General features: G+C 51.3%; 12 protein-coding genes across 12 annotated transcripts; 9 read left to right on the top strand and 3 right to left on the bottom strand.

Annotated features, from left to right (window-relative positions):
* Positions 1-472: 472 nt before the first annotated feature.
* Positions 473-1,799, top strand: COCMIDRAFT_96073 (uncharacterized protein; the record flags this gene model as incomplete). Its single annotated transcript, XM_007690065.1, has 2 exons — positions 473-603; positions 656-1,799. 2 exons carry the CDS (start codon positions 473-475, stop codon positions 1,797-1,799), a joined length of 1,275 nt encoding a protein of 424 aa, XP_007688255.1.
* Positions 1,800-2,185: 386 nt separating this feature from the next.
* Positions 2,186-2,902, top strand: COCMIDRAFT_26544 (uncharacterized protein; the record flags this gene model as incomplete). The annotated part of the gene is made up of 1 exon (XM_007690037.1): positions 2,186-2,902. The coding sequence occupies one exon, from the start codon at positions 2,186-2,188 to the stop codon at positions 2,900-2,902; it is 717 nt and encodes a 238-aa protein (XP_007688227.1).
* A 504-nt stretch (positions 2,903-3,406) lies between these two features.
* Positions 3,407-3,763, top strand: COCMIDRAFT_96122 (uncharacterized protein; the record flags this gene model as incomplete). The annotated part of the gene is made up of 1 exon (XM_007690064.1): positions 3,407-3,763. One exon carries the CDS (start codon positions 3,407-3,409, stop codon positions 3,761-3,763), a length of 357 nt encoding a protein of 118 aa, XP_007688254.1.
* An 817-nt stretch (positions 3,764-4,580) lies between these two features.
* On the bottom strand, positions 4,581-5,531 carry COCMIDRAFT_45808 (uncharacterized protein; the record flags this gene model as incomplete). The annotated part of the gene is made up of 3 exons (XM_007690063.1): positions 4,581-5,138; positions 5,202-5,306; positions 5,361-5,531. Coding segments are annotated over 3 exons (834 nt in total), but the record flags the coding sequence as incomplete, so codon positions are not given.
* Positions 5,532-6,725: 1,194 nt separating this feature from the next.
* On the top strand, positions 6,726-8,498 carry COCMIDRAFT_96135 (uncharacterized protein; the record flags this gene model as incomplete). The annotated part of the gene is made up of 3 exons (XM_007690062.1): positions 6,726-6,940; positions 6,987-7,100; positions 7,253-8,498. The coding sequence occupies 3 exons, from the start codon at positions 6,726-6,728 to the stop codon at positions 8,496-8,498; spliced, it is 1,575 nt and encodes a 524-aa protein (XP_007688252.1).
* A 738-nt stretch (positions 8,499-9,236) lies between these two features.
* On the top strand, positions 9,237-10,611 carry COCMIDRAFT_96101 (uncharacterized protein; the record flags this gene model as incomplete). Its single annotated transcript, XM_007690061.1, has 4 exons — positions 9,237-9,637; positions 9,683-10,160; positions 10,210-10,285; positions 10,544-10,611. 4 exons carry the CDS (start codon positions 9,237-9,239, stop codon positions 10,609-10,611), a joined length of 1,023 nt encoding a protein of 340 aa, XP_007688251.1.
* Positions 10,612-11,248: 637 nt separating this feature from the next.
* COCMIDRAFT_37004 (uncharacterized protein) lies at positions 11,249-12,634 on the bottom strand (the record flags this gene model as incomplete). Its single annotated transcript, XM_007690046.1, has 6 exons — positions 11,249-11,289; positions 11,344-11,484; positions 11,567-12,035; positions 12,089-12,269; positions 12,318-12,400; positions 12,452-12,634. The coding sequence occupies 6 exons, from the start codon at positions 12,632-12,634 to the stop codon at positions 11,249-11,251; spliced, it is 1,098 nt and encodes a 365-aa protein (XP_007688236.1).
* A 1,178-nt stretch (positions 12,635-13,812) lies between these two features.
* On the top strand, positions 13,813-15,435 carry COCMIDRAFT_96120 (uncharacterized protein; the record flags this gene model as incomplete). Its single annotated transcript, XM_007690060.1, has 2 exons — positions 13,813-15,132; positions 15,187-15,435. 2 exons carry the CDS (start codon positions 13,813-13,815, stop codon positions 15,433-15,435), a joined length of 1,569 nt encoding a protein of 522 aa, XP_007688250.1.
* Positions 15,436-15,856: 421 nt separating this feature from the next.
* On the top strand, positions 15,857-17,062 carry COCMIDRAFT_96126 (uncharacterized protein; the record flags this gene model as incomplete). Its single annotated transcript, XM_007690059.1, has 1 exon — positions 15,857-17,062. The coding sequence occupies one exon, from the start codon at positions 15,857-15,859 to the stop codon at positions 17,060-17,062; it is 1,206 nt and encodes a 401-aa protein (XP_007688249.1).
* Positions 17,063-17,868: 806 nt separating this feature from the next.
* Positions 17,869-18,677, bottom strand: COCMIDRAFT_37002 (uncharacterized protein; the record flags this gene model as incomplete). Its single annotated transcript, XM_007690045.1, has 2 exons — positions 17,869-18,382; positions 18,493-18,677. The coding sequence occupies 2 exons, from the start codon at positions 18,675-18,677 to the stop codon at positions 17,869-17,871; spliced, it is 699 nt and encodes a 232-aa protein (XP_007688235.1).
* Positions 18,678-21,814: 3,137 nt separating this feature from the next.
* COCMIDRAFT_5528 (uncharacterized protein) lies at positions 21,815-22,339 on the top strand (the record flags this gene model as incomplete). The annotated part of the gene is made up of 3 exons (XM_007690029.1): positions 21,815-21,823; positions 21,875-22,130; positions 22,191-22,339. 3 exons carry the CDS (start codon positions 21,815-21,817, stop codon positions 22,337-22,339), a joined length of 414 nt encoding a protein of 137 aa, XP_007688219.1.
* A 990-nt stretch (positions 22,340-23,329) lies between these two features.
* On the top strand, positions 23,330-25,654 carry COCMIDRAFT_26535 (uncharacterized protein; the record flags this gene model as incomplete). The annotated part of the gene is made up of 1 exon (XM_007690036.1): positions 23,330-25,654. The coding sequence occupies one exon, from the start codon at positions 23,330-23,332 to the stop codon at positions 25,652-25,654; it is 2,325 nt and encodes a 774-aa protein (XP_007688226.1).
* Positions 25,655-25,921: the final 267 nt, after the last annotated feature.

Genomic DNA, 25,921 nt, shown 5'->3' with positions numbered 1-25,921 from the left:
GGATGGTTACATGTCGTCTGGGTGACATTTGCCGCATTTTGGGGAAGACTGCATGCGGGGGTCCGTATTGGGGGAAGATTGGCATTGCCTTGCGGTCATGGTAGTGCGGGGAAGAATGCATTCGGTCCCGGCTCTTGCTTAGTCTCGCTAACCCCTGCTATTCTTCGAGGGAACTTTCTTCTTTTTGGATTGAGAATAACGCGGTGGTGATGTACTCCTACTCTCCATAGCAGGCAGTGAGGAGCGAACTGGTGGGGGTTGGGTGAATGGGGAAAGGCCAAGGCCGGGGAGAGGCAGCGCCGCCCCGCTGGACCCTGAGATTGGGGTTGACTACTTTCAACTTTTTTTCCCTGCCACTCTCTTCCATCAACCCAAATTTAATCCACACAATCTGCAAATATCAAACCGCTCAACTCAGCCCATAGCACTAGTCTCGCCCGCCTGAGCATAGTTCCACCCACCAGGCCGTGTTATGAGCACCCAAAGCGCACTCGCGGGCCGTCTGGTCCCCCTGCGGACCAAGGACGAGGTGCGCGCCAGCTTGGAGACACACCCGGTCTATGTAATCGAGGTGCCGGCCAAGTTCGCCAATGCCATCAAGGAGTGAGAGACTCACTCACTGTGAATGTGCCCGACTCGTCTACTAACTTTGCAGTGCCGTCCAAGCTGCCCTGCCCGACTTCAGGACATCCGAGATTTCGCACTTACGCCGCGTTGTGCAGTTCAAGTATCTGCCGCCACATCTGCAAAAGGATTTCTATCCGCCGACAAGGCTCCCGAGAGGTGACGAAGATGATCCTGCCTTAGCATTTTTATCTTCCTCTGCTGCATCCTCTCCTGCACAATCAGGCAGTGCCCAAACTGCTGATGAAGCTCTTACTGAACATTTTGATCTAGTTCGCTACTTTTTGCTGTGTCCCACGCGCTATCTCAGCCGTGCTGACCTCGTAGCCATTATACGCACATGTCCGCCCTATGATGCAAAGACTGCCCTCCCGCGCATCTTCCATGTGACGGTGCCAGCCTTGGCGCCCATCTCCGCAGACCAGGCCGCGCAGTGGAGCAACGCATACTGGCCAATCTCGTACAAGAATACCAATCCCTATGGCCCTCATCCAAGCCTCGTGCAACGCAACCAGGACGAAATCCAGCCCGGAGTGGGAGCCTATCTTGGCTTGGCGAGGGTTGCTGGAGAGCAGATATCTCATCAATGTCTAGGTGAAGAAATCGGCGTTGTCGTTGTCGATCATACCAGGACAAAGCCCGAAATCATTGTTGTTGCTGGAGACTGTCGTTGGAGATCCTTCACCGGCACAGCCGAACCCCACTCTGGCACTGGCAATGTCATGGCCCACTCTGTTCTGCGTGCCATCGCCATGGTTGCGAAGAAGCGACTCCGTGCTGCTGGCACAGATCCCGTTTACTTGGACCGCCCACTCTTCTGCGACAACCCCCTCACTTCAGTCGAGGAAGAATATTTCGAGACCGACAACATCCATTCTAGCGGCTATTTGTGCGTCGACCTAGACATCTACCTGACTCACGAGCCCTGTGTCATGTGCTCAATGGCCATTCTACACTCAAGGTTCAGAAGATGCATTTTCGCCAAACGTATGCCACACACCGGAGGCATGACGGCAGATAGCCCGGACAACTCATCAACGGCCCCCACCGGTCTGAAGAACGGCTTGTTTTGGCGACCAAACGAGCTCAACTGGAAGTTCCTGGCTTGGGAGTTCAAGGAAGATGGGGAGCCAGCCCATGGTGCAACGGGCCTAAAAGATACCCTGCATGCTTAGATTCGGATGCTCTTCTGGGACCGTATTGGATAATTAGCATTGTCATGGCGCATTGAGTTAGTGTTCTTTTCATCCGGTGGCCACTCGAATATGGTTTAGACAAAATATGGAACTAGGAACAGGCTACCTGAACACTGTAATTAGTCGGAATGAATTCCAAATCTCACAATCGTGGGGATCCAACATCCATATGTATGAATCCTTGTCAAGCTACCGGTAACCTCCGATAAGTCGAGCCGTCTCGAAGGATTGTTCCTGGCTTAACTTTATAAAGACTAGTCAGCTGTCGGCTTATTTAAGCGTCTTTGGCCCCCGAGTATGGCAAGATTCCATATCATAAGGGAAACTACTATTCTGATCGAAGTGACTGAGCCGTAACCAGCACCATGTATCTCCGTCCCGCCCAGCCTTCGGACGAGCCAGCCATAGTCGCATTATGTGCCCGCGCCTTTTACAACGAGGACCTATTTGGTCGAGTCATGCACCCACATAGAGATCAGTACCCCGACGACTTGCAAATCTACTGGCGGGGAGTCGTCCGTCGCGACTGGGCAAATCCGCGCAACAGGGTCTTCGTCGTCGTGCGTCCCATCGAATCCCAACAGTCTCAAGGTGACGCCAAAGAAGAAAAAGAAGAAATAGTCGGCATGTCAATCTGGCAGCGTCAAGGTAACGACGCATTCGCCCAAAAAATAATACAAGAACACACCGACCCAACCCCTCTCTTCGCACCCGTCTCACCCCGCGAAAACCGCGCCGCGGACCCCACCAAAAAAGACCACCTCGCAAACTCTGTAAAATACACCCAGCACTACTGGTCAGGCCCCCATGCAGAGAACTGGTACCTCTCCCTCTGCGCCGTGGACCCCGCACACGCCGGCCGCGGCTACGGGCGCCTGCTCGTACAATGGGGGCTTGAGCGTGCGCGCGAGGAAGGGGTCGATGCGAGTGTTGTTTCGAGCGAGGGGTCGCCGCCGTTTTATCTGCGGTGCGGATTCGATGAGGTGGTGGGGAATGCGCATGAGGGCGAGGGGAATCCGCTGAAGGTGGATAAGGTCAGGGGTGGGGATATTCTGTTCATGTGGGGTGGTAAGAAGGAGTGAGGTGGTGTGGACGGAGTGGGAAGGTTGACGTTTGGGAGTTGATGGTTTTGGGAATGGGTTTGCGAGGCTGCTTGGGAAGATGGAGGCTATTTTCTATGTAACAGTCACTTTCCTGTGTGAAAATCGCCAGACGGAAATAGAATGTGTCTTGTCATCAATAGATCGACGGTAAGCGGCGGCCGAATCTGACCTGGTAGTGCGCTTACGTTCCGCATTCGTCGTGTGATAGTGTAAAAAGAAAGAAAAACAAACACCCGGTACGACGGTTCACGATATGAGTTGCCTTTTCGTTCTTCGTTATGGCAAGTTACCACATACACATTCTGAATAGAGAAATGTGTTATGTAAAACACATATGCTGGAGCTACCATAGGAGACTGAGCCGTCTATATAAACTCAAGCAAGAAACACGATGAAAAGAATCATCAAACAAGGACACAAACACCATCTCCTCACTTCTAACCTTTTACCACCACCAAAAAAACTCTAACCCAATCCTCCAACATGTACATCTCCACCCTCCTCCTCTCCACCCTCCTCGCCACACTCTCCTCCGCAACCATCATCCTCGGTCACGCCAACTACGACAACGACGGCCACAAAGACACAGCCGTGTGGATCCAGGGCCGCGACCCCTGCGCCTATACCTACATGGGCCACGGCAGCCCCTGCGCCTTTGACGGCGGCCGCTTCGTCGCCTCAAACGGTTTCCACTACCGCATCGTCAACTGCGATAATGGTCAGCCGTTTACCCTGCAGAATGAAGATGGGTCGAAGAATGCTGAGGCGGTGTTCCATCCTGTTGATGATCTTGTGCATTGCCCAGGGGGGTTTACTGTGGGGCAGAGTTATATTTTCTAGGCGGCAGGCCGGGGCGTGGAGAGATGGAAAGGAGTGGGGGATGGGGGATACTGAATTAGTCACTCACTTTATTTGATATGGATGTTTGGAAAAGGAGAAGTAGTACCGACTTGGTCTACCAACGCTCATTTTAGTTTTGACTTTTTGGGGGAGTTTTGTTTAGTCGGTGTACAAATGGGAAGGAAGACTTGAATTCAAGGTTTCGAAAATTTGTGCTTCGTTCTTGCTGAGATGCTTTTGTGTGCTTGGAAGTGCGTGAGTTCGTGTTTGTGCGATGCGGTGATATGATGAAATGTAATTACGCTACGGCACGATGGAAGAACTAAGAAAAGCAGCAGGAATATAAAGGTGGCTAAGACAGTAGTCGTAAATGTTAGATCTCGAAGGGCTGATGAGTTATAGTCTATTCGTCTACATTACCATTAGATTGTCCGCATGTTTACTTTGGCAAGCGAAGTTTGCCAGGGACGTATACTCCTGCATCGGTGCGAGCAGGCTCGTTTTTCACCGTCCACTCGACGTCTTTTCTGATGAACAACTGTTCTGTGCTTCGTTGGCTGGACCGCCGTTCCAGGTCTACGCTCTTATTACCCGTGGTTGTGTCTTCCTCTACTATCGATAACCGTTCTTCAGCTCGTACTATGTCCTCTCTTTCGTGCCTCGACTCTGGGGATATTGAGCCCCCGGTTCGGTTCGTCATCAATATTGACATGTCATACACTTCGTGGCGCGCTGACTGAGACGCACTGTGGCAGATCGTGTAGTCGTGACCGTACCTTCCCGATGACTTGGAACCGTAGCCAAACCCAGGTCCGACACCGCTTCCTGTGTCAAAGCTCTGAATGAAGGATTTTAGACAGGGAATGGTGCTGGTGAGAAGCGAGGCGCAGACTTGACATTGCTGGAGTTCCAACGCGCCTACGCGCTCTACACCCGGGTTCGCGCTATGCAGTGCCTTTCGCCAAGATAGGAAGAAAAGGCTTGTGAGTAGAAGCAGAGGTAGGCGTAGCCCGAAAATGCCGAGGACTTGTAGCTTGAAGGATATGGACATTTGGAGGTTGCGGATGAGGTAGGTAGGAGTGAGGGCGAGGATAAAGTCGGTTAGGGCGTCTGTGGCAGTGACAAATAAATAGCGGGCTTCGATTCCATCGCATATCTGGGAAGAGGTTCGCGGGGATAGAGTATCAGCGGGACAACCGATTGAGACGAGGAATGCAGAGGCGATGGTCCAGACGGTGATGACGCCAGTGATGAAGACGCATGTTTTCCAAGCATTTCGCATTTCTCTCGTGAAGAGGCGCTGGACGAGGAGGATGGTGGAGAGCTTTGAGAAGCCGAGGCAGATGTAGACGACTACTTGGTTGCTGTAATATGCCTGTTCAAACCGTATCAGACATAGTTTCGATGTGCCATGCGAATTAACAGAGATATTATTTACCCAGGCCATACGCGCATACTGCTCATCGGTCAAGGTCCCAAAGGACTTTGCCAGTCCTGCTGACAACGACAGGAGTAGCAGTGAAAACTGAATCAAGTCCGTCACCTAACATCTGCGTCAGTTTCACATAAGGCCTACAAGCGAAAAAAGGAAGCTCACCTGTGCAAGCAGCATAGCCGCATCATCTAATCCCAACATGCGCCATTTGATAAATATGCGCGTCAGAAACGTAAGGCTGGTGTATGTGAACGACAGAAACGTGACAATGTACAGCACCCCGCTTTGATCGTCGTCTGTGATGTGAGCCCACCGATAACTGCGATCTACAGGTGGAACTGCTACCGCTGCCATTGTGAAAAGAAGGGTAGAATGCGGGAAGCCCCCGCTGATCAAGTTTCTTCAGAATCACAGAGTGACCACGTGTGTAGAAGAAAGGGGGTACCAGCGACACATGAGTACTATCTTCTTGTTACACAAACTCCCTCGCACAGCGTTCTGATCCTTCCAGTCGCTTCTGCGTCACAGTTACCAGCCTCACACCACGCGTGTTGCTGCGGCAGAAGCCAGAATGTACATGGGACATGTGCGGGAGCTGATCGCTACAATTCAGCCGGCACGCAATATATCTCGTATCATGCCGCAGGCATGGCAAACACGGGATGGGAGCCATTCCTCGGAACTTTGCCCTGATAGATTTTTCTATGACAGTGTCTTGCTCACGTTCTAGTGGTGTGCTGCGTGAGACTAGGAACCCGCTGCTCTATCGACACACAGACGGGACATGGGTTTGTGGGGGGGAAGGACGGACGTTGCATCGCTTGTATCGAGGAAGAAGAGTGGCTCTAACCGCTCGCCCCGGCCCGCACCCCTGCCGAACCCTTTACTTAACAGTAGCCCATGCCCCATTCCGTAGGAAGTAGTACAGCACGCTAGATCCTGCGGAATCCTCTTCGCTCGGCCCTTTGCACCTTCGCGGCAATCCACGACCGGTTGGATTTGCGGCACGGCGGGCGACTTGGGACAAACGGGCGAATCAGAACTTGCACCTGCACGACGGCCTGATGACCCGAGGGCGAACTTGATCCACTCGTTTGTAGATTTGCTGTGCATTGATCGTTCGTCGTTGCATCCCCAGCATGTGCAGCAGTCCAACGCGACCTCGACCCTTCGCTAACGCGGCTCGAACATGGTGGTTTGACATGTCGTCCTGGTTAGAACGACCTACCTAAACGCGAAAGGGCCGAAAGACTAAGCGCATATATGGGAAATAGCCGGTCATAAATGGGGTATTATGTGCGTTTGCAACAAAAGCATGGGAAATGCGATTTTTACGCAATTTTTAATCATACGATTAATATCTCATGCTCGTTGTTGAGAGTTTGGCGAGATTGTATTCCTTGGGAGGAGGTTTTATTCAACTTTTAGCCACGCCACAGCCGGTACGCCTTACCATCCTGCACAGTGCTTATTCTTTGAATCTTTACGTTTTTTTCTTCTTCTTCTGCTCGTTTCTGTTGGTCAGTCATGTCGGAAACAAAGGCTGCTGAGGCGGTAGTCTCGTCTCCCGTCGACAGCGAACTCCAGCAAGATGGTGTCATTTCGGAGAAGAAGGGTACTATTGGCGACCAAAAGGACATGTACCGCATGGGAAAGCAGCAGGAACTGCGACGAAACTTCCGCTTCGTGTCCATCTTCGGATACTCCATGGTCCTCATGGCAACATGGGAAACCGTCTTGACGTAAGGGGTTCGTACAATCGATTTTGTATGGTCTGACATTTTCCAGTACTCTGATCATCCCACTGACCAATGGTGGCACCGGTGGCGCCATTGTCATGTTTCTCGTCACAGCAGTATGCATGGGATTTGTGATTGTGTCCATGGCTGAGATGGCTTCAATGTAAGTGAGGTGCTTGTTTACTGGTTCTTGCGCAAGCGATGCAAGTACATTGTTTCACAGTCCTTGCGTGTATCTGGGTCTGCGAAAGGAATGCGACAGTGCATGAGAAAACGCCACCATGGTTACTATGACAATCACTGACATGCGCAAAGGGCACCTACCTCTGGCGGCCAGTACCACTGGGTCTCGGAGTTCGCTCCACGAAAACACCAAAAGTTTCTCAGCTATGTTGTCGGTTGGCTCTGCGTCCTGGGTTGGCAGACAGGTATCGCGTCAATTGCCTACCTAGCCGGTGGTCAAATCCAAGGCCTCGTCATCCTCAATAACCCCGACTACATTCCCGAAAGATGGCACGGCACTCTGCTCGTAATAGCCGTTGCCACATTCTCCATCATCTTCAACACGCTGCTAGCCCGCAAGCTTCCCCTCGTCGAAGGTATCGTCCTAGTTCTCCACATCTTCGGTTTCTTCGCAGTCTTCATCACAATGTGGGTGTTGGGGCCACGCAGCTCGGCCAAGGAAGTTTTTGGAGGCTTCCAGGATAATGCGGGATGGGGAAATGTAGGGTTATCCGTGCTGGTTGGTCAATTGACCCCCATCTTCGCCCTGCTGGGTGCAGATGCGGCAACACACATGTCCGAAGAGTTGAAAGACGCTTCCTACACGCTGCCTCGCGCCATGATTGCCACAGCAGTTGTAAACAGCGTCCTCGGTTTCCTCATGCTGGTCACCTTTTGCTTCTGCCTCGGCGACGTGAGCACCGTTATCAGCACCCCGACCGGCCAACCCCATATCCAGGTTCTGTACAACGCAACCAAATCGGTCCCAGGCGCTACCGTCCTCGCATCCATTACCACCATCATGGCCGTCTTCGGCTGCGTCAACAACGTCGCTACGTGCTCGCGCCAGCTCTTCGCCTTTGCCCGTGACAACGGTGTCCCCTTCAGCGCCTTCTTCTCCCGCGTCCAGCCAGGATGGGACATTCCCCTCAACAGTGTCCTCATGTCCTTTCTCATCGCCTGTCTGCTCTCCCTCATCAACATTGGCAGCTCCGTTGCCTTTAACTCCATCGCCTCGCTCGGCACATGCGCGCTGCTATCATCCTACATCATTAGCATTTCATGCATGTTCATCAAGAGGTGGAACAACGAGCCCCTGATTCCGTGCAAATTCTCTCTCGGACGCGCTGGTATCTGGATCAACGGTATCTCCGTCGTGTATCTATGTATTGCGCTTGTGTTTGTTTTCTTTCCTACTTTCCCTCACCCAACGGCTGCGCTCATGAACTGGAATATCTTAATTTACGGCGTCGTTGTCATCTTTTCGTTAATCTACTTTGCTATCAAGGGACGCAAGGTATATGTTGGGCCTGTTGAGTATCTCAATAAGGATTTGTAGATTGTTGATTGTACACTGGGAAATTGATAATGGTCATGGGATCGGGGTGTGTCATAAAAGTTGGACGATCGGAAACGCTAGTTTAAATTTTCATGTAATATGCCATATACTAGAGATTAAAAGTGTGAATGCATTAGCATACTATTTAAGATGAGCTCAACTCTAGCATGACTCAATCTCTTCCCCGTAGTGGTGCCGCATTCAACATCCCCAGTTGTTGTTGTTGGGAGGGAACGGAGCAACCCTCACGACTCATAGTAAATTTTTTAAAATTAGCTACTCAAACATAGCCTCCTGGAGTGCGCTTTGCTCCTTGTTTATACTTTTCTAATCCAACCTCAATGACGGTGACCCCATCACAGGATAAAATTAGCAACCTTACCCAATATAGTTCTAAAGTCTTGTACTGCGTGGTGTATCTTGCAAGGGAAATATATTGCTAAATAGTACTATTGGGGATGTTTATTCGTGTGGCTGCTAGACAGCGCTTGTCTACGTAGCAGCGCTCAGTGTCCTCCGCCCCGCTGTGGCCGGTGAGCGGTTTGGGGTGCACTGCCTCCTCAGCCTTCCTCAGCCTGCTTCCTCAGCCTTCCTCAGCCTGCTTCCTCAGCCTTCCTTTACCTCTAAGCCAATCTGTCGCAACTACATCACCAACCGCTAAACAACAGTGTGAGATAGTCTTGCGTCGTTATCACCCGCCATATCAGCCAGAGAGTAAAAGTGCTCTCAGGCATCGCCATGGAAACAGCCGCTGCTATGGTTAGTTTCGTCGGCCTAGTGGGTACTGTTGCGCAAGGCCAGAAGTTCCTGTATGACTTCACGACCAACATGAAGGACTGCCCAAAGGATATTCACGATATGAGGGCCGAAATTGAATCTGTAGAAGATTTGATCACGCAAGTAATTCGGCAATCCAAGGAGCGTGATGTGCGACTTCGAGAAAGCGCAGTATTGACACGCGCAATTGGTCACGCTCAGAAAGGCGTCGAAGATCTTAAGAAGGAGTTGGCCGCGTATCATGTGATTGGAAAACGTGCACGACTCATATTTGCAACCAAAACCAGTCAAACGAAAAAGCTCAGGGCAAGCTTGGAAAGGACTAAGACCATCATGTTGGATTTACAGCGTCAGCTGCACAGGTAGGCTATCGGGAAACACTCTTGACGCTCGCTGACACCAAGTAGCGATGTGTTATATGATATCCGTGACGATATCCGTGACATGAGTCAAGAGGTTCTCAAATCAATGGATAATACAAGCCGAGATGGAGGAACACATGATAGAAACTTTCACAAGATCACGCAAGAATCCAAGGTCCAAGAAGAAACCGCGAATAATTACAGAGACAGAGAAGAGGCTTCAGTGCCGCCAGCAAACGACCCCTCATCTGAAGATCTCACAGATGCTGAAATTGCCGCAAAGAATCTCGAACACGTTACGGACTTGTTGACGGAAACAAAGATCTCATCTTCACCAAACTCAATACCATCGACGCCTGCATGGTCACGTGAAGTAAGCGATATCTCCGTTACAAGCTCATCCCAGGAAACGACTGCTAGCAGTATCTCGAGCTGGCAAAGCCTTCCACCATCAATATCCCAGAATGCTCGAAAAGCGAACATCGCCTCAAAACACCCTCTTCTACAGTTCAAGGATAACCAGGTAAGATCAAGTGCACATACGCTTTCGCCCATTTGACATCTCTTCGCAGTTCCAATTCCTAGTCGCAATCATATTCACACAGCGCGCCAAAAACCAACATCTCGCTTGTCAACGCGCCACAGAATGTCTAGCAGCATATCCAACGCCCGAAGCACTTTCAAAAGCGTCACCTGAAGCCCTCAACCCCTACTTCATCGGAATCGGTTTACAGAACGTCAAGCCACCCCAATTAATCAAGCTAGCACAAGCATACGTCGAAGATCCACCACAACAGGGCCGATTGCGCTCGAAAGCTAATTGTCCCCAATCGGAGATTTCACATTTACCGCGGATTGGGGTAGCATCGGTTAATGCTTGGTTGGTGTATTGCTGTGAGAGGGTAGATGTGGTAACTACGGATACGGCACTGCTGGGGTATATGGAGTTTTTGAAAGAAGAAGCAGGGGGCTAATTGCGTCTGGATATCGTGATATGAGGTGTACGTCAAGGCACGGTAAGCCACTACAGTTACGACTTTTACGCAAGTTTAAGGCGAAGAGTATGATAGATGTACAGGAGGAAGTTAGCATTACTTACAATGCCGCTTCAGTATGTGAAATCCAAAGTACAACAATATGTAGTGCATGCGCGTGATCAAGATATATGACTGTCCAATCGCAGCGCTCCTCTCGACCCGTCCCGAAGAGCAGTCATACGCCAAATAAGCTCTGAAGCTTAGCCGCCAATAGATTGCAGCTAAGCTGCTTCAAGCAGCGCGCTCGAATCTTCCTTGTCTGTCTATCCTGGTAGGCGGGCTAAGAATAGGCACAGAAACGAGCCAGCAGATTGGAACATTAGCGCAAATGTTGGGATAGGGCGATGATAACACCATAAATTAGAAGCCAACTTGCTTTGCTAAAGCGAGAACTATCTCTCAATTCACCGTTTGCACTTTTTGAGGTGAAGAGTGCTTTCAAGAGCTACAAAATGCCTCTTTTCGACGTAACATAGTCACTTTCCTCGACGATAACATTCTATCTCACTCCTGATGCTTTCGTGTCCGAGCTCATACGCAGGTAGTACATAGTTGATACCTGAATTTCCTTTCTTCAAAAGATCGCGGTACCATTGACATGAGAGCTGACTCCACCTGTAGAATGGTTAATAAGAAGAAGCAATCAAAACGATGCGGAACACAACATACCAGGACAGTTTGCGGGCGCTGAAGAAAAGAAGAAGAACCATCTCCCCTTCTCCCGACACGTCTGCGCCAACTTCTCCAAATCCAGCATCTCGCCCAGTGGCATACCCCAAAGCGCGAGTATGTGCTCATGAAGATAGTACTCTGCACCCGCGTTAGCTCCTGATATACAAAAAGACCACCCCTCGGCCTAAGTAGCCAAGAAGTGTGTAGATCTCAACCATACCTTCATGCGTAGGCCACGCCTCAAAAGTCGGCGAATCCCCTGCAACAGCCGCAAAGTAGCAATCATGCAGCCAGTCTAGAATCTTCTCCTCTTGGCTCACCCCCGCAAACCGATGTCCATCCGCCCCTCCTTTCCCGGCGTCATGAGGTACCGCAGCTTTAGCGCGCTCTTCATCACTTTTACCGTCGTATGCTTCTTTCCAGCCGCTCCGGACGAACAGCATGTCTCCGGGCTTGATGTCGCCGCCTTGGGCTACGGGTCGGATGTCGATACCTTGGTCTTTTCCGCATTGGTAAAGTTCGTCGAAGGAGATGGGGTGGTATTCGTAGGGGTCGTATGCGATTCCTTTTTTGTTGGCGTAGCTTCGGTAGTCGAGGAGGACGCCGCGGCCGGCAATGCCGTGGTTAGCCCAGTGGTGGATCGAACATTTGTGGTTGGCGCTAGGGCCAGCGATGTCGCTACCTTTTGTCTAAGGTGATAGTTAGTTGGGTACGGATGGGAAGAGGAAATTAGAGAACGGACGCCATTGTAAAAGTTACCGCTTGCTATGTGGGCGAAATGCCGAAAGCCGTCCCATTGTGTGCCACTTTGAGTGTTCAGGTGGTACATGTCATCATAGACAATTCCTTCGATTACAGTCTTGACTTCGTGCTTGAAGGGTTCACGGCTGAATGATGGTACATTGGGGACGTTAAGAGGTAGGCTGTTTTCATCAATGTGGATCCAGTAGGGCGTTCTGGGTAGTCTTTACTTTACGGGCACTATCTCTCCAGACTTGATCTCTTTAGCTGCTGCTGCTACTCGGGTTGGTGTAAGAAGGTTTAAGCGTCCAATCTGCCACTGATTAGCGTGATGATGCTGTACTAATGGTAGAAGCTACTATACGTAGTCGTTGTCGCCCCAGACCCAAGCGGCTCCTTTAGGAGCGCCAGGTATCCCTGGAAGTTGCTTTCGGGTGGGAAACTTGGTGCTGTTCGGATCCCACGGAATGCTCGTGGCGGTTTTTTCCATCGTTAATGAATCTTTGATCTGCGTCAGGCGCCGGTTCGCGGTGTTCTTGGGATCCATCGTGTTTGCTGACGCACCAACAGTCTTTTGGTCAATATTCAAATTTCTCAAGTCTGTAGCACGAAGGCTCTCTTCATGATATACAGACGTACCTGCCACGACTCCGTACGTTCCGATGTTTACCCCGCATTATTTCTGCGCTGGGCAGGTTTGCGCCGAGGCTTCTGTGCCGTCCGCATCCATCGGCTATTGGAAACCCACTCTTCTCGTCATGAGAAAGTCATCGAAAAACATCTCTTACTGCTCCTCCAGTTCCAGATCTATGTTCTTTGGCTTCAACATGCCATTGCTGCCCATGCTGACCATAGGTTCGGGATTGTGAGATGACTTTTGTCATTGCAGCGGAGAATTACTAGAGATTGGTGGCGTAAGCGGCACGGCCGGTTAATTGCTCCAGCCACGCGTGTTCAGCTGATCCCGTGTGCACCCTTGGCGAAAAGCTTATTGCAGTCAAGAGAATCTTGTATGTGTATCGCCGTCTTGTTTTTGACATCAACATGTTGGACGTTGGTTTAAGTTAATGACTTAACCACGCGAACTGTGGGTACCACAGTATTAATAGACAGTTAGTAATACTCGCAGCGGGTAAACAGTAATCACGTCTTCGGTAACAATTGTTAGTGCGACCGAACGGGTCGGCAGGCAGCACGAATCATCTCACTTGTCAGATTGTACCTGCTCATAAGCCACCGTCGTGAACTCTTTGTCCACTTGCCGGTCACCACTCCATAGCCTGCTATCGTCCTGGCCGCTTACACCATGCGTCCATTGCACGTAGCACTGACACTATCATCTCCGTCTCATCAATGAGCAAGCCCGTTCTCGTTTCTTAGAGATCCGGCCTCATCCGCTGCAGATTCCTCACGGATCACGAATACATCCAGTCCATATTGATTTAGCCGGTCCATGTTGGTATCTGATAGCGCCATCATTGGCCATGTTGCTAGTGCCGTATCCCTACCCCTAGCGAATCCGACAACCTTAATAGCCCTTGAGCCTAGCCTACTGACTTGTTGGAGGGAAAACTTCTGTCCGTATCGCCGTTTCTCCGTGTCAGTAAGGTCTGTGCTGGTAAGTCGATAGACATAAATCGACTACCCCACACCGATAACCCCAGATTAACCCCATCTCCACCTTATTTTACTTCTTCGCTTCTTTATAGGAATCGTTCTAGCGCCATGGCTTCCGCTATCGAGAAGTCAGAGGCTGCCGACCATACCTCCAAAGTTTCCGTAGACGGCATCGTTGCTTACGAGGAAGGCAAGGCCCAACTATCTGGGGAAACTGTTATCTGCACCGATGAAGACAACAAGCGCATCCTGCGGAAGACAGATATCCGGATGTTGTCTCTCCTTTGCATGGTTTACTTCCTCCAGTCCGCCGACAAAGGAATTATTGGTTTGACAGCTGTTTATGGACTGAAGACCGACGCGCATCTCAAGGGAAACGATTACTCCAACATTGGTAACATTGGTTACTATGCACAACTTGGTGTGCAACCTTTGGCAGCATGGATCCTGGTCAAGCTTCGATACCGACATGTATTGCCAGTCATCATTGTATGCTGGGGCATCTCAGTCGCTGGTGGTCTTGCAGCATCAAAGAACTATGGTGGACTCATGGCATCTCGTTTCTTCCTTGGCGCATTCGAAGCGGCGGTCGTTCCTCTCTTCTCGATGATCACAATCGCCTTTTACAGGCGTTCCGAGCAGCCTTTCCGGGTTGCATGCTGGTATAGCTGTTATGGGCTGAGCACGCTGATCAGTGCTCCTATTGTCTATGGGTTTGGTCGGATCCATTCTCATCATCTGTATCGCTATCAGATCGTCTATCTCTTCTTCGGACTGTTGACTATTTACATTGGCTTGACCACTTACTGGTGGGCTCATGACAGCCCTGGAGAAGCCCGTTTCCTCTCGCCCGAAGACCGCCTGAAGGCTATCGAACGACTCAAGGCAAACCAACAGGGTATTATCTCGCATAAGTTCAACTGGTCTCACGTCTTTGAGGCTTGGACGGAGCCCAAGTACTGGCTATACATGATCATGGTCATTTCCGTCAACGCTGGTGCTGCCGTCTCATCCGTCTTTGGCGCCATTATTCTCCAAAACCTGGCTGGTTTCACGCCCGACGAAGCTGTTCTGCTCAACATGCCGTTTGGAGCACTTCAGTTCATCTCTATTCTTCTTGCGTCATGGCTGGCATACCGTTTCAAGCGCAAGTCTCCATTCCTGCTTATCCTTGTTACTATCGTCATTGTCGGCGTCTCTCTACTTGTTGCTCTTCCCAAAGAGAAGAAGAACAAAGGAGGACTTCTTGCTGGCTACTATTTGATTGCATTTGTTTTTGCCATCAATCCTTTGCTCATTTCCTGGATGGGAGCAAACTGTGCTGGACAAACCAAAAAGGCCGTCTATTATACTTCTTTCAACGCTGGAAACGCCATTGGTAACATCATCACCCCATACATTTTTGATAAAAAGTTTGCTCCACAATACGTAAGTTAGCCTTATGTCATACATACGGGTGGCATTTTATTAACAATGATCTAGCACAACGCTCTCAAAGGTATTCTTGCAATCTGGTGCGTCCTCTGGGGCGTCGTAATTCTGCAGATTTTTGTCATCACGTGGATGCAGAAGAAGAAGTGTGACGATCGCGAGGCAGCTGGTCTTCCGCGGAATCCCGTGGATTATTCCATGAGCGGACACCAGCAAGCGACTGACGCTGATGTGCACGGCGAGAACGGTCTCCAGGACATGACGGACAGGGAGAACATCTACTTTCAGTACTTGCTATAATCAAAACTGCAGGCTTATGTATATATTCTGTTTTTCTTGAACGAAAAATGACTTTCTTGCAATGCCATGAATAGAATTTTAGTGCTGATGGAGAGACGGATGCCACGCTGGAATATGTGGGGACAGCAGCTTATGCTTATGTCAGCTCTGTAGCCAGAAACAGCGAATACCGCTGTTCACATGCGAAGCTAATCACCTTCTATCAACATCATCCTTAATACTGCAGTTCTTTGATCTCTCTGTATGTAGTCGCGTTCGACCTCATTGTCATTCCTTTTTCTCACAGAGAATCTCCTTCGTCAGGCTCGTTCGTCGAATGACCATACCTTCACCGCAATTTCTCTTCTACTTTCTTGTACCTTGCATCGCAATCTTTTTGTACAACTTTCTCTATACCCCCGTACAGCTTCCTACACATGCAATGCCGGCACAACCATCAGCACAGGAAGTAGCGACTACCCTTCTCGCTGAAAAAGGGTTAGAAGTCGAGTCTCTCGAACGTATTCAGTCATTATGGGCCGGGTATGGCGAGATATGCCGAGTTAATATTGTTCCGGATCCTGCATCGACTGCCTCTTCCACGGAACACCAATCTTTTGTTCTCAAACTTGTTACGCCTCCTCCGACAAAAGCAGATGATGAGGGACATACGAGGAAGATTTTGAGTTACAGAGTAGAGCAGTACTTCTACACCCACCTGGCGCCTCAGATGCCAGATTCACTTCCTGTTGCCAAATGCGTAGCGAGCATCAACAAGCTGAATGAGGACGGTACTTCTATAACAGCCATGCTGCTAAGTGATCTCAAACAGCAGTATCCTATTGCAGGCGAGAAACGCGCAGTGCTTTCGCAAACCCAAGTCTTTGCTGCATTGGACTGGCTCTCCGGCTTCCACGGCTTCTGGTGGTCGCGCGTGCAAAACCTCACGCCCTCATCGCTTGTCCTACCTCCACTCGAGGAAGTCCAGCGCAACGACCAAAACACCGAAGAAAGAAGCGTCTGGCTCAATGGCGGCTACACATACCTCACAACACGCCGAAAAGAATACACCTCTCTAGCCATGGACCACCACTCCGAATGGGGCGTCCCGCTCACCCGCCGCATAAACGACGAAGACCTCTCCATAGCCGAAATGGCAGCCCTCTTCCTCGCGCCCAAAACACCAGAAAACCCATCAATAAGCCAATATCAGACCCTCATCCACGGCGACGTCAAATCCGAAAACCTCTTCACCAGCGCACCAGGAGACCAAGTCGCATTCTATGACTTCCAGTACACAGGTCTCGGTCTCGGCGTCTGCGATCTCGCAAAATACTTTACTTGCTCCGTCCCGCTCGCTATGCTCGTCGCCGACGAACACGTACCGCAGGAGCTGGCGATGCAGGAAGGCGAAGAGCAGCTTTTGCGTCGGTACTGGGAGAAGCTGTGCGAGACGGGTGGTCGAGAATACGACTGGGCTATTTTTGTGAGACATTGGGAGATAGCGCTAGTGGATTGGTTGCGGTTCCAGGCGAGTTGGGGGTTCTGGGGTAACACAGAGTGGTTGGAGGCGCGGGTGAGAAGTGTGTTGGGTGATGAAGAGTGGCGGAGGTTTGTGGTAGATAATGTGGCTAGGGTTAGCACGTAGTAATCGAATTGATGTATCCGAAGGTCGTGTGTGCGTGATTTCCTACGATATGCAATCGGACCTGTACTTTGCTATGGATTAGCAGATAACGTCCGTGGTCTTATATTTAATAACTTTCCAAATTTTCAAAAATTCAGCACGATCGCCGGTATGGCCAAGTGGTAAGGCGTCGCACTTGTACCACAAAACACCGGGCAATGCGAAGATCGCTGGTTCAATTCCGGCTGCTGGCAATAAATTTGTGAATTTCTTTTTTGCTTTTTTGTTCTGTGGTGGAAGTGGAGCAGAGTGTGGGGTGCGGGGAGCTTTTCGGGTCGGTACGGGGGTATGCGCGCTGCACTTGATCTGCAAGGTACAATGCATATGTTTTTGCTAACACTAATCTAGAAGCGTCACATTCGTTCCATCCCTAATAGGGCAAATGTAGTTTTGATCAAATGTTCTTATTACTAGTTTTAGGTGGAGTTATCATGTATAGCTTCACTCCTAGATATTCTTTCGGCTGACGCGTTTTGCGTAGAATGTCTAGACTGCCGTTTGCAAGGAACAACAATAGTCCTGGTCAGGCTGAACATCTGAATCCCATTGCCAAAAGCACGGCTTCCAAAGTCTTCTGAACCGAATCTGCATCTCATACCGATGCATCACGCCAACCAGATGGGTATGAGAAGGCCATAATGCCAATTACTCGTGCGCCCACGTCCATCTCTTCTTCTCCAATAACCCAAAAACTCCGCATCACGCCCCATTCCCCAAAAACGCCTTATCCCACATACCCCAAATCCCATAAATGAACAAAGCCATTTTCAAACCCCAAGAACCGAACACCAAAACCCCTTCTCAACCCACTCCTTCACAAGCAACACTGCCCAAACCCCACCCCCAACGCCCACATTCACCCAAAACAACGCCATCAACATCGCATCCGCCGCCGTCCCACTCTGATACCGTATCCCGTGCAGTCCCAGCACCTTGGCGGCGACATCGTCTGCGACCAGCGTGGCCATGAGGACCGTGGCGCCGACGACGCTCGCGTGGAAGAGCATGTGGAGTTGCTGGCCGCCGGTGCTGGTGAAGAGTGTGGTGTAGAAGGTTGAGAGGGAGAGGATGGTGAGGGCGAGGGTGGAGAGGGTTATGAGGGCGAGGGCGTAGGTGAGGGTGTGGGTTATGAGGGACATTTGGGGCGGTGGTGGGATGGAGGTTGTGGGTGTGGAGGGTTGGCGGCGGCGACGGTGGTGGTGGTGGAAGCGTGGGAGGAAGGCATAGCTTTGTGGAGGGAGGAGATGGGGCATTCTCTTTTGTGTAGGTGGGGTTTTTTTTCTGGCGGGTTTAATTCAGGTTGGGCGTGTTGAACCAAGGTCGTGAGATGCGGGATCCGGTGGGTGTGGTGGGTGAGTTTTGGTATGCTGGGTTGGATGGCCCCCGGGTACCGAGTGGGCGGGGTGAAACGGTTTGCGCAGTCTGGGTAAGGGAGCGCCGGTCTGCGTGTGTGTAAAGGGAGGCTTTTTGCAGGAATGTGTGAGATGGGATAGATATGTAATACAATATATGTTACATAAACGCTCGATTCGAGGGACGGGGTATGCTTGCATGCATCCAGTGGGGCGGGCGACATGGCTTACTACCAAGGCACTAGGGGGACGTCCACTGACATATGATAAGCCACGATCTTGTACAGTGGGGTTTAAGCTACTTGATATAAAGCGGTATACATAGTTGAAATAGCTGATCACTACAAATGTGCTCAGAAGCTCATATCGGCAATGGTGTGGTATTCAAACGTTCCAGCTGCCATTGGCATTTACAGTGTTTGGAATGCAAAAAGATACGCTGCAATCAGCGTCTCATCTGGGCATAGCTCAATGTAGAAGATTGCCGACTTGGTTCCCACTGGTAGAGGGTCACGGTATCGAGGGTGTGCTCAGAGAGTGGTACTCGGTGCTTACGCGGTGATAACGCAACGGTTGCAAACATGATCTGATTTGCGACTAACGATGCTTTGCGACGACTTTGGAAAGTTTGACAGTGCAATGCAATTACAACAATGTCAGGCGGTGTGTTGGTGAAACTTTGCATGATGATTCTTTCTCATGATTGGTGCAGGGTACTTAAAGTTCGTATGCGTGTGATAGAGATTTAGTAAGTACTTTACTGATGTATGCAGAAAGTAATGCGATTTGTTGCCGTTGACCTGGTGCTCGAGGTCTTTGATAGCAGTTTTGGGATAGCATTCGACACTGGAGTTTTGTCCATGGCGCCAAATTCCTGGCCTGGGTCTAAAGTACTTTTTAGTTTTAACGAAGATGGGAGACTGGCATCTACACCAGTAATGTTCATTGTATTTGTTCTGTTATTTACAACTATCATATATCATGGCCCCTCCTAGGCTCTAGATTCCAGTTGACACAGCATATAGCCACCTCTGCAACTCGTTGTTTGAGAAAACGACATTACGTATCGTCAATCCAGCCTCATGTGGTCAAACTAGCTTTCTCTCAATACTCCGCTGCATCGACCCACCCATTAATGAGTAGAAGCCCTGGAATCCGCATCATCTACCAATTCATTCGCCATCCTTTCCGCTTCTAAGCCGTCAAAATAATCCTTAAATGGATCCTCGCCAAAATCATCGTCATCTTCTTGCTTGGGCTTGGTAAGTGATGGCAGAGTATACTTCGTTCTGAGTGTTTCCGACATGTCGAATGGCGTTCCTGACGTCAGCTCCGGAGTCCATTTGTCCATACCCTCGTTTGCCAGGGCGTCGGCAGCGATATTGCCTATATCAGTGCTGTGTCCTTTGACCCAGACAAATGTTGTCTTGCCTTTGCAAGTCAGGCGCTCTCGTATCCTCGCAAGTATTGGCTGGATGAGTTCCTTGTTCTCCACACTCTTGCCAGCCGCGTTTCTCCAACCCTTGGTCTCCCAGTTCTGGAACCACTCGCGCAGACAACGGATAGAGTAGTATGAATCTGTCCGAATTTCAACATCACGGTCGATTGGCACATGGTCGAGAGCTCGGGCTATGGCGACAAGCTCAGCTCGCTGGTTGGTTTGTCGTTCTCCCCTCAAAGGCTCTCCAACGTTCCTGCAGTCACAGTTAGATGTTGCGTACTGCGCGGCACCACTATACACGAACCTGGGATCTCTGGGGCCAAAGTAGACACCCACGCCTGCTCTAGCGCCTACTTTGCCGTTTCCTCTGGAGCCTCCGTCTGTATGCACCACCAATGGGCCCTTGAAATTTCCCGTCGGGTGTCGCTTGGTTGCACTGAGTTCGTCTGCAGTCTTTGCTCTGATGTTGCCCGCAGTTTCATCCAGTTTTATCGTCGCGTCAAAACCATCTACTGCGCCAGGCGGAAGGGGCCCCATGCCTGGTTCGGTCTTGTGATCTCCGTTGGCCAAAGTGGTTGCAGGCGGCGCGTGCTCCCGTTTCTGTCGCTTGGATGCATGTTCAGCACTCGGCTCCATCTTGCTTACCGCTACTGAGGAGGCGGCAGATAAGTGACCCTGTAAGCTTATGGGCGCACTGGAACCTTTTCGAGCTCGATCGACAAAAGCCTGGGCCTCTTCGCGTGTGGCAAATCCTTGATGTTTTGCACCTTTGAATCCCTTTGTATGCGACTCTACAGTTGGCCAATCTATGTAGACACCGGGCACGCGTCCGATTGCTACTCCGTAAAACTTTGGTTTCAAGGGCTTGGGTCGTTTGACGAGGGTCCCTTTGACGAATGCTTCTGCGTCGGTATATGAGGAAAACGACTGCACTAGCTAAGTATTAGTACAAGACCGGTACGTAAATCAACGCTACACACCTTCGTGGTTGGTGAAGCCTTCGGTCTGCTGGCGCACGTCCTCCCAGTTCTGGTAGACGCCTGGCACTCTCCCGGCTTTGACAGCGTAGAACTTGAGGGGGCCGCTTCTGCGCTTCGCACTCGATGTCGCTGATGTGGCGGACGGGTTGCCTGCCATTGATCCCTCCTCTGCAAGTATGGTATCGGGGTAATCTTCCCAAGTGGAGTACAGGCGCTGGAGAGGGCAGGGCAGTGTCGGGGTCTTAACTGTGCGCACGGAGCTCGCGAGACTGTAGTGAGAGGCTTCGGTATTCCTGAGATGCCAACATTAGCTTGCGATTGCAACAGCAAACGGCCATGTATATCGAGGCCGCGGCGTGGGCGGGAGAGAAGGGTTACCATGCGTTGGCGTGAGCAGAGAGAGCAGCGACGCGCCGGAGAAGAGATAACCCGACAAGACGGAGCATGCAGCGCTATCTCAGTGTCGCAGTGAATTGTAGAGTGCGCTTTTGTGGACACGAAGAATAGCGACTGGCATGCCGGCACACTGCTGTGTCTGCCAGTTGCGGGAGTGACAAGCCCAGGACTGCGGGGACCCTGCAGCAGCAGCTTTACAGGTGGTGGTGGGCACTCCATCACAAGCCGCTACCCAGTCTGCCGGATACAACACGCAAAAAGAAACACCTGCATTTCATTGCAAACAAGCTTCTCTAGCGAGAGTCATCAAAGACGGACAGAAATCTTTGTTCTAATCAGCCAACGACGTAGTAACGCGTCCTGTCGGGAAGTCTAACAGGACGCGCCGCGCAGCGTAACCTCGGTGAACAGGCCTAGAACCCCGCTACGTCACCCATCACCAACGGCTTTGCCCTCTGCACCCACCGTGGACGAACACTGGGAGCGGTCGTATCCATATTCACAATCCGTATTTCCCTGTGCTGTGTGCTCTGCATCACCGGCCATGTTCGAAGTGAGGACAAACAGGCCGACTGCCAAACCGCCGTGACTGACCGTGGACCAGAGCCGCCACGCAGCAGACAGATACCGACTGCATCTGCATCGCGCCCGCTCCGTTGTACTGACAAGCGATGAGCTGGTCGAGATTCGGGCGGCCCAGCGCACGTTTGAGGGCGCCTATGTGCGCACGGCAATCGGCCAGTTCTCGTTTGCGCTCGTCGTGCTCAAGATCTTCACCGCCGAGTTCTACTCGATTGGCGCGCTGTTTGCAGTCTATGGAGTCGGCATCCTCTTCACCAGTTTGTTCCGTCGTCAGCAAGGTGGGTGTTGTGACGAAACTGTGCATGTGCCTATACACTTTGGGTGCTGATAGTCGACAGGAAACAGACAGTTCTTCTCCGAAGTCGGTGCCGACGGTCTATGCCACAAGAAGTTTCGCACCAGCGGAAACATTGTTGTTGCCTTGACCGCACTGAGCATTTCAGCATACCTGTGTCTACTGGTTCTCACCCTCAAGCTTGCCAAGTGAGGGTTGGGCCGTTCTTTTACTAGAGAACCGTACTTCTGTCCTGCTCCGAACAAATGCATCAATCATAGCACGACGCTATACCAAAAGGGACATGAATCTCGGGGGCTCCACAGGACTACGTCAGGAAATCTGGGGAAGCGCCTATCGTGTATGTACGCATGCGTGCATATTGGATGCCAAGGCATTCACCATATTTGCACCGTCGGGACATTGATGGGCGACGGGCTGTGTGCCTAATGCTTGGATTGACATTGGACAGATACTCGTGCAAATTCAAATTCCAAGTGGAACCCACGTAGGCTGGTCGCCATCAGTTATAACCGAATTGCAAATGCTATCCTGTCGTCTTTTGTCTATCGGTATCGGGATTCGGAGCGTGGGGGTCTGGGTGTAAGCAGCAGCAGCACCGACGTCAGGCGGGGTGCATTGTGGCTTGGGAAGGGACGCGTGCACCGATTGCCTGCCCTTTATCCTAATCTCTCCTGTACGGGGGGTGGAAGAAGACAAAGAAAAGAAGAAGAAGAAGAAGAAGGAAAAAAACATTCCATAGGACCGTACGTCATGCAATAGCCAACCTGTTCCTGCGCGCCCCCGCAAACTCGACCGTTGCGCCATGCAGCAACGTGGTCTGGCGGGGAACCGTGGATGGTTGTGAGCACCAGCCAGAAAGTCCGACTCCGAACAGTCATACTTAATTCAAACGTATGGATATATGCATCGGCCTCCGGTCCTGCTGATAAAGTCACCTGTCCCTGCCCGCTTGCACCCTTTGCACAACGCGCGCGACAAGAAAGACCTGACCAGAGTGCCCGTGGTTGCACGAGGCCTGTGTGCAACCACTACGTATATTTCGCCAACCTCAACCCACTCCCTTCTCCACTGCTGCAACTCGTCCTCAGCCAGCGACTGGCCTTAGCGCAGCGGCGAGGCTACCCTCACTCGAGTGTAGCTTGACAGAGCAGTGCACAATAGCAGCTTCGTCGCCTTGGCATGACGCCAGGCATGGATGCTCTTCGGACGCCGATGGTCACCGAGCTTGCTCGTCACAAGCACCATTCCCATCCCCGCCGCACTTCCGCCTCTTCTTCACCACCTTTTTCTCCGCCACGCCGCCGCTTCAGCTCCCATTCCACCTTTGCCCGATCTGTAATGGGCAAACTCACTCTGCCCCTCGACAACGCACAGCAGCCAGACACCACCATTGACAACGATCTGACGCCCCGCCCCGTGTCGGCCGAACCCAAGTTTCCTGCAGTTGCGCCCGCGAAGAACGTGCAGGCGCTCAAGGAGCGCGCAAACCAAGATGGCCATCTGAAGGCGGTTCCCAATCCTGTCCAGCAGCAGCACCAAAATGGACATCTCTCTGGGAACAATGGCGTGGGCGTTGCCTTGAGCGACACCCCGTTGCCATCGGTCCCGGGAAGTCCGCGAGAGTATGGAGAGGCTCCGGTGCAGACTACCTCATACTTCGCTGACCGTAACAGCACCCTTACACGCAACAGCTCAGCTGCGGGTACCCCCCGATTACGCCCGACAACGCTCGACATCCCCGGCTTGACAAAATCCAAAGTCTCCCCTGACGGCAAGATTGCACAGCGCGATGTCGGCTCCAAGCTAGTCATTGTCATGGTGGGACTGCCCGCGCGGGGTAAGTCTTACATCACAAAGAAAATGGCCCGCTACCTGAATTGGCTGCAACACGACACCAAGATTTTCAACGTAGGAGAGAAGCGGCGAGTGGCGGCCAGTCACAGCGGCTTCCGCTTATCCCAAGCGAACCTTGAGCGCATCTCATCCAATGTCAAGCGCGCTATTGAGGAGCACCAGGACACCTTGCCGCAGATTGCCGCAAAAATCCTTATCAACGGCGACCCCGCGCACGATGGGGCCATTGACCCACAGAACGTGCCGGACCCACGCCGGGGTAGTACCGCCATCGCGGACGACGACGATAATACAGCGCTCCCACCACCCCGGGTCCAGGTCACATCTCCGGGCCCGAAACCGCCTACGCCCAACAATGAGTCTGATACCAATGAGAACGAGACAATGGACCAGTCGGCCGACTTTTTCGACCCGCAAAACCAGCGTGCGGCTGCGCTGCGAGAACAATGCGCCATGGAAACATTGGACGATCTGCTGGACTACATCCTAAAGGGTAGTGGATCGGTGGGCATATTCGATGCAACCAACAGCACTCTTGCACGCCGGAAACAGATTATGGAGCGGATCCGGGCGCGCGCAGGACCAGAGCTCAATGTTTTGTTCGTCGAGAGTGTGTGCCGCGACCAGAATCTTCTCGAGTCGAATATGCGCTTGAAGCTGTCGGGACCGGACTACGCTGATAAGGACCCCGTTGCTGCTCTCGCAGACTTCAAGAAGCGTGTAGCCATCTACGAGAAAAACTACGTTCCAATTGGCGACTACGAGGAAGACAACAACATGCCCTATGTCAAGATGGTGGATGTCGGCCGGAAGATGATTTCACATCAGATTAGGGGTTTCCTTGCCGGCCAGGCTGTCTACTATCTCCTCAACTTCAACCTCGCGCCACGCATGATCTGGATAACAAGGCACGGCGAGTCGACGGATAATGTTGCTGGCAAGATTGGCGGTGACTCTGATCTAAGCCCCAACGGAGAAAAGTATGCAAAGGCCATGACACGCTTCATTGCTGCCCAGCGAAAGGAGTGGGCAGTTCGGCAAGCAAACAAAAAGGCCAATTCACATTTTCCACCAGTCCCGGGTGACACCACTCCCCCGAATCCATACTACAGCCATGAACTCGAGACGCACAACTTTTGTGTCTGGACTTCCATGCTGAAGCGTTCAATTCAGACTGGGCAGTACTTCTGCGACGAAGACTTTGAGGTCAAGCAAATGCGCATGCTGGATGAACTTAATGCAGGCATCATGGAGGGTCTCACATACGAAGAAATTCGTACCAAGTATGCTGACGAGTACCTCCGACGGCGACGCGACAAGCTTGCGTACCGTTATCCAGGCCCAGGTGGCGAAGGCTACCTCGACGTCATCAACCGCGTTCGTCCTGTCATTGTCGAACTGGAGCGCATGACGGACCATTGCTTGTTGATAACGCATCGCAGTGTCGCCCGTGTACTACTAGCTTACTTCCAGGGCCTGAAGCGTGAAGACGTAGCCGACCTTGACTGTCCTCTCGGTATGCTTTACCAGCTTGAACCCAAGCCTTACGGTGTCGAGTTTAAGGCTTGGCGTTACAACCCCGAAACCGACGACTTTGATCATTTACCTGATTACAAGCTCAGAAGGGCGCCTACCCTGACTAACAATTGAGGTTTGGCAACCCTTTTTCTTGGATTGGGGAAATCAGCAGCTGTGGAATCATCGGGATATGTATTATTATGATTAGTTCTCTTACGAAGAGGATATACTAGATATTAAGGCTACGATAACTTCGGCCTTGTTTCTTCTCTTTTCTTAAACCCTTCGTTGTACTTGTGGAAACGATCGATTTCCCATTCCCTTTTCTATTTCTTTTCTTTTCTACGCAACCTAGAAAACGTCTAGGTAACCTGTAACAGGCGGTGACGATGTCCCCAA

The sequence above is a fragment of the Bipolaris oryzae genome (genome assembly GCF_000523455.1).
Source record: "Bipolaris oryzae ATCC 44560 unplaced genomic scaffold scaffold_70, whole genome shotgun sequence".
Lineage (NCBI taxonomy): Eukaryota > Fungi > Ascomycota > Dothideomycetes > Pleosporales > Pleosporaceae > Bipolaris > Bipolaris oryzae.
Note: the sequence above shows the minus strand (reverse complement) of the source record. Positions and strands in the feature narration are given on the sequence as shown.